At 38.5% G+C, this 7,500-nt stretch overlaps 1 protein-coding gene across 5 annotated transcripts in view; it reads right to left on the bottom strand.

Moving 5' to 3' along the window:
- Positions 1 to 3,269: 3,269 nt before the first annotated feature.
- lhfpl2a (LHFPL tetraspan subfamily member 2a) overlaps positions 3,270 to 7,500 on the bottom strand; it is a 145,901-nt gene continuing 141,670 nt past the window's right edge. For all 5 annotated transcript variants that reach the window (XM_051677683.1, XM_051677684.1, XM_051677682.1 and 2 more), the window contains one exon: positions 3,270 to 4,336. In XM_051677683.1, coding sequence (XP_051533643.1) covers positions 4,080 to 4,336 — 257 coding nt within the window. In that variant the 3' untranslated portion in view covers positions 3,270 to 4,079. The remainder of the gene's footprint in view (positions 4,337 to 7,500) is intronic.

Below are 7,500 nucleotides of genomic sequence, written 5' to 3'. Positions count from 1 at the left end.
CATGTTACCTCAGAGTGTTCTCTTGTCCATGTGCACAAAGTTTTAAGTTTGAAAACTGCGCTCACAAGATACAGGCTAATTAGTCATTATAGGCCACGCCCCAAAACACATTTATTTATATCTTCAGAACAATTTGACATACCAAAATTCTTTTAACAACATTTTGTCAGGAGGGTCTGTGGATGATGTATACCAAGTTTTGTGCGAATCAGACAAATAGTCTAGGATGAGTTAAAAAAAGTCGTAGAAAACGTTTGTTGCGGAAATGGAAATTCAAGTAACCATATGATTTAGGGGCACTGTTGGATTCATAAAAGCTTTAGAATTTTATTCTAGCCTGGGTTAGGGTTAGGCTAACCCTACGGTTCCGGAGATATTAGAAAAAACATGAATTAGCTAATTATAGCGCCACCATGTGGCTTATTGTCGTGAAATTTGTTATACCACTTCATGTAGACATCCTGTTTGTGTATAGTAAGTTTCATAACCATCGGCCAATCCCAATATGAGTTATTAGGTGCTGAAAATTGATTGGCCGCTGGCGGCCATATTTGTTGATTTGTCGAAATAGATTTTTTAAGAATATGTTAGCACTTGAACCAAATAAGATGCGTATTTAATTTGAACTTTGTCACTCATACGGCTGAGAAGTGATGGCAGTTTTTTGTAGTGCCCCCTAGTGGTAGAACTGTATGAAAATTTGCGTACATGCTGACTACGTATACAGAGTTTGGTTATGTTTGGAGTTTGCGTTGAGTAGATATTGATCAATTACTCAAATCGCGTTCAACCAAAGGAACTGTTTCGCTAATATCTTTAGAACTATTTAAACTTTTGTCAGGGGGGTCTGTAGATGATGTATACCAAATTCCGTGCCAACAGGACAAACAGTCTAGAAGGAGTTCGAAAAAGTAGGTTTTTCAAAAAATGCAAAATGGCGGACAAAATTATAGACAGAAATGAAATCGGAGATATACATTTTGTAGGGCTTGACCCAAGGAAAAAATAATTTAGATTTTAGCCCTCACGGTTGCAGAAATGTGAGCCAAAACGTAAAAGTGCTTATTATAGCGCCACCTAGAGTCAGATGGGTGTGCGTGTATGCTTCTGAGTAGCGATCGATATTTAATCTATAATAATAATAATAATAAGAAAATCCTTACAGATACATTAGGGTTCCCCCTTATAATATTAGCATAGATGCCATTAAATTTTATGCAGAGTTATAGATCATGATGGATGTTTCTGGTTCCGGCAGACCTAACTAAAGCAGCCTAATTGTGAGTTGAAGGATAAATTAGGTGTATGTCTGGCTAAATAGATGAGTCTTTAGTCTAGACTTAAACTGAGTGAGTGTGTCTGCATCTCGAACAGTGTTAGGGAGACTATTCCATAGTTTATGAGACAAATAGGAAAAGGATCTACCTCCTTTTGTGGATTTTGATATTCTAGGAACTATTAAAAGGCCAGAGTTTTGTGATCGTAATGAACGGGATGGAATATAGCATGGTAGATGGTAATTTAAGTACTGTGGAGCTAGACCATTCAAAGCTTTGTATGTAGTTAACAGAATTTTTAAAATGAATACAAAATTTAACAGGTGGCCAATGTAACGATGATAAAATGGGGCTAATATGATCATATTTCTTGGTTCTCGTCAGCACTCTGACAGCTGCTTTTTGAACCTGAAGTTTATTTATTGATCTTGCTGGACATCCTCCCAGTAATGCATTACAATAATCTAGTATTGATGTCATGAATAAAGTTGTGTATCGTTGGCATAACAGTGGAAACTTATTCCATGATTCCTGATAATATCTCCCAGGGGAAGCATATACAAGCAGAAAAGCAGAGGCCCTAAAACTGATCCCTGTGGCACTCCATACTTGACTTTTGTTTGATTTGACAGTTCCTTGTTTACATAGACAAAGTGGTAGTGGTCTGATAAATAGAACATAAACCATGCTAATGCAAGTCCACAAATGCCAACATAATTCTCCAGCCTATTCAAGAGAATGTCGTGATCTATCGTGTCGAGATGAAGTTGTGAATTTTAAATAATATCAAACTATGGAAACTCAAATAGTTTATGATGTTTCCAGGAGTGTTGATTATTCATGTTTTTGAGATGTTACAGACATTACATCAGAAATTATCATAATTAATTCTGATTCAAAGTAATGTCCAGCATCATCCAATCACTGTCAATCATGTTAAAATAAAATGATACATTATAAATTCTGAATCTATGTACTGATTATCATTGTCTCATGTCTGTCAAACATGTTGAGTGATCCAAACATCATCTGCAGCCTGAAACTGAACTTTTGATCAGATTTTAGGAGTGAATGCACTTAACTGCATAGAGAGCTATAGGATGCTCCCTTGCTCCCTATTTAGTGCATTACTTAACCTCCAGTGTGCTGTCTGTCTGCACTGATCTCAGAACAGTTTGAAATGCACCTTATTTTCATCCTAACTCCATATAAAGCCTCTGAAAGACACATTTATCAGTTTATGGATGAACTCATTTATTCTCAGTGTGATAATGTACAGACAGTAAATATCAGATATTTTAACTGAAAATGAGCCTACAGTCCACATACGTGGTCATTGTGTTTAACAGCATGGTGTTTCCCAATAAATCACTCAAATTTAAAAAATGGCATATCGGATAAAACTAGAGACTCTAATCTTTTGACTCAAACAGGTTTCAATATAAAAACTTAATTTGGTTTCTTACCAGATGTAGTTTTGTTGGTGTTTCTCCCAAACACAAACTCTGCTGTGATTGACGCAATGTTGTTTTGTCTCCTGAACTGAGATCAGTCGGTTTAAATGAAATGAAATTATGTGATGCATATAGTGAATCCAAAACGTAACGTACACGCATGTGGACGCAGGAGGTTAAGAATCAGCATTTGAGAAATGATGAAGAAATTTAAAAAAATAAAAATGTTCCTGAAATTCTCTGACACTCATTTTCTTGAGAATGACTCTAAAACACTTAGTGTCTAATCATTAGTATGCAATCATTTATTTTACTATGCACCATGTGAAACAGAACAGATGTGTGTGTGACTGTGAAAAGAGTTTTGAGTTCATAACAGCTGAACTGGGTCACTGTGATATGTCAGTGCTGATCGTCCTGAATCGGGGCAAAAACACTCCAAACACAAACACACACTTCCTTCAGTGCTGCCAGGGGTCGCTGATCTCTACCGTGTTTTGCAGGAAATTCAAGTGAATAACAGACAGCGGCCGGACGGTCGTGTTAATCATGGCTTCTTTATTTGACAGAGATGAGTGTGTGACATGGAAAAGAACAATGAGCTAGTGAACTAGAGTTGACAGACACACACACACACACACACAGTACATGTCATTGGCACTCTGGACTGTTAGATTGAGAGTTTTCAGGGCTTTGATTTCCTCTCAACACTTCTAAACTCTCCAGACATCAGGAACGGGAGTTTGGCACACTGGAATACTGACGCAGGAGAATCCTTCATTCATTCTGGCACATTGTTTTGTCGCAGGTCACTAATCTTTAATCCATTTGTGCTTCAACAGTCTTAATACAGCACAAAATACTGATGTGAGATCAGCGTTCACTGTGAAACACCTTCATGATGATGCTGAAACTGAGACGGTGAATCTCATGAAAACTGCCAACAGCTCATGTTTCACCTCAATAAGAAATTATTTTTGACATACAGAAAATAAAGCCTATTTCTCCGACGATTAAAGGAAAAATCTTAAAATATAAAATAAAAATATGCTTCATTTTTCTTTTTTCTTTTTCAGTTTGAAATGTGACCTGGACATGTTTTCATGAGATTCACTGGAGAACATCCAGATAAATCAGAGCAGATGGAGCGAGTCTGAGCAGTGTTTCTGGTGTGAACAGACGAGACGCCTCCTGCAGAATGATATTTACATTATATACACATATATTTACATCAGATGAGAGACAGACAGCTGACACTCAACAACATGAAATCAAATGAAAGGAAACAAACACGTAAAAACAAACAAGTCTTAGTGGTGAACGAGTCTTTTATCTGTGTGTCTCTCTCTCACAGCAGACAGATGAGACTCTTGCCCTCTTCAATCTCCTCCTGGACTTTATCACTGGACGTGGCGATCTCGGCTTGTGCGGAGAACACGGCGCAGATGAAGGTGAGAACGGTGCCGCCCAGCGCGGTATAAAACGCCCAGCCCATAGAACACAGACCCAATTTATATGGAGACGCGTCCGGACCGCAGTACAACTGGACTTTATCAGAACCCCAACCAGCAGGATACAACATCAGACCCACAATCAGAAACAAACCTGCACACATACACACAGAGAAATACAATATATTACAAATGCAATTTAACACAACATTATCACAATATGAGTAATGGTTGCATGTGCAAAAGTTGTAAGCACATAGCTATGTGGTTGCTATGTAGTGTTAATCTTATTAACCCTTATGTTGTGTATGGGTCATTTTGACCCGGACAACTTTTTTTTCTGATGATTTTTTTATTTTTATGAATCCAATTGGAATAAAATTCCTTGACTTTGTTCACATATGGTATCTGAAAATAAAACATTTGGACCATTTTCTTAAAAGAAAAAACACTTGTTGTGTTCCCGGTCAAAAATGACCGGCCATTGTAAATGAATGGATTAGACTACAAAATACAGAAATATTAAGTGTTCAGGAACATCACAATCCTTTAGATGAGCACACACAAAGTCCTCGGACATGTACACACACACACACACACACACACACACACAAAGGCACACAAACACACTCGCACGCAAACACACACAAAACACACAAACGCACACACTCACGCAAACACACACCCTCACACAGACACACACGCGCACACACACACAAACAGACACGCACACACACAAACTCACACACAAACACACATACACAAACACACATATACACACGCATTCACACACAAAAACACACAAACACACACACACACATTCACACACACAAAAACACATATACACACACATTCACACACACAAAACACACATCCTCACAGACACACACACACATGCACACAAACTCACACACACAAACACACTCACGCAAACACACACACACATTCACACACAAACACACATTCACACACACACACACACACACATTCACACACAAACACACTCACACACACACAAAAACACACAAACACACACACGCACACACACACACACACACATACAGACACACGCAAACACAAACTCACACACAAACATACACACATATACACACACACACACACACACACACACAAACACACACACACACACACATCGTGTGTTGAGCGCCCTTTTGTGCATGGTCTTTCCATGTACACTCTTTGAGGAATATTTCAAGATATACTTGTCATATTATGTTGTGTTTGGGCTCGTTTGAATCGGGATAGTCTGCTGTAAGTTACGATATGTCATTGTCTATGTTATATGTATGTTTCGAGAAGTAATGAGGAAAAACGTGACAAAAACACACTCCTGTTTATTACATTTATGTGTGTCTGTGGGAATTTCATACACTAAAACTCACAGCAGTTTGACCTCTGAGTGAAACAAATGTGCTCATTACTGTAACACATGACTATCTCATCTTTTGTATGGTTTTACCAACTCTGAATATTATTGTTGTGATAACAAAATGGCAAATTATTCATTTAGGAGATGTGTAAACAGATCTAAAAGCCACTATAGGTACAAGGTGGTTCCCCATGAATTTATGCCAATCTCAAGTTGTCAATAATGTACCGATTTCATAGCACACTTATCTTTATTAATTTGTTTAGCATGTAACCATCTCTCTGTTGTAACTTCCAAAGAAACGATTAAAAATGTATTATTATAATTGTTATATTGCATATTTCTGCGTAATATTTCATCACTATTAAATCTTTGTTTTGCGTTTTTATATTACAGTCTTTTATTGCAGTACATAGACCTACTATTGCAGTATTCACTTCACTTGTATTGTCCACTGAGACTGTAGATTGTAAAGTGTCTTCAATTGGACTCATTTCAGCCATTATCACGAGTTTCACCTCTGTTTCTCATTGTGTGTTTATTGATTGTGTATGATTCAGATTCAGAGAGGCTCATGTGACTGAGTATTTCTCTTATCATCTCTCTTAAATAAATGACCTTGAACCCTTTAGCAGACTTCATTTCCTCTCAGTTAAACCCTTGTGTTTCCAGACCTCTGACTATCAGTGTAAAGTCTGAGCCACAACAGAGTTATTAAATCTAAGATCTGCCCACTGACACAGGAAGAGACTGACCAAAGTTCACTTTTCATGTGACATTTAGGAGTGGGGATATCTGAAATTATGACACCTCAATAAACAGACTGGAGTGGAAAATCTCATTAACACAGACTGTAAAAAAAATAACAGGAGAAAAAAATAACACTTTAAAAAAAATGTATGCAATTAATCATGTCCACGGACTGTAATAAGGAATATATCTACCATCGGAGCAATTCAAGCTTGAAGTAGCAGCTGTTTTCAGCAGGGGGCAGTAAGTGAAACTCCAGCTGTACAGACAACAAAGCACACTCAGACTTGACTAGCGACACTACTACATGAGAATGGGTTGTTGCGTTCAAACACAGCTGGACGGAGCGCAATTCCTTCCGAATGCAGGGATCTTGATACGTGGTTTTGTACATTTCAAACTACATTTAACTTGACAAAGTGACCTCAAGATATTGTGTATATGATGCAACGCAACCAAAGTAAGAAGCGTCCGTCTGACACGTGCACTTAGAAAAGCCCTTATTATAAATTTATCTCGGACACATTGATGAATTCAATTGCAAAATGGATTGCTGTGAACTGTAGGCCAATAACAGGCTAATAGATTCAATAATGGACAAATAGGGGGCCTGGGTAGCTCAGTGGTAAAGACGCTGGCTACCACCCCTGGAGTTCGCTAGCTCACTAATTTGAATCCCAGGGGGTGCTGAGTGACTCCAGCCAGGTCTCCTGAGCAACCAAATTGGCCCGGTTGCTAGGGAGGGTAGAGTCACATGAGGTAACCTCCTCGTGGTCGCTATAATGTGGTTCGTTCTCGGTGGGGCGCGTGGTGAGTTGAGCGTGGTTGCCACGGTGGATGGCGTGAAGCCTCCACAGGCGCTATGTCTCCGCGGCAACGCGCTCAACAAGTCACGTGATAAGATGCGCAGGTTGACGGTCTCAGACACGGAGGCAACTGAGATTCGTCCTCCGCCACCCGGACTGAGGCGAGTCACTACACCACCACGAGGACTTAAAATTGGTCCATTCCAGAATTGGGCATTCCAAATTGGGAGAAAAAAAATAAAAATAATAATAGACAAATAAATTCCCTTTTAAAGCCACCTATTAATACTTTACTCATCTGCCACAATAATGTAATGCATTTTATTTATTTGCATTACATTTATAATGTACAGTATTAGGAATAAAATGTCA

This window comes from Myxocyprinus asiaticus, chromosome 38 (genome assembly GCF_019703515.2).
Source record: "Myxocyprinus asiaticus isolate MX2 ecotype Aquarium Trade chromosome 38, UBuf_Myxa_2, whole genome shotgun sequence".
NCBI classification, from domain to species: domain Eukaryota; kingdom Metazoa; phylum Chordata; class Actinopteri; order Cypriniformes; family Catostomidae; genus Myxocyprinus; species Myxocyprinus asiaticus.
Note: the sequence above shows the minus strand (reverse complement) of the source record. Positions and strands in the feature narration are given on the sequence as shown.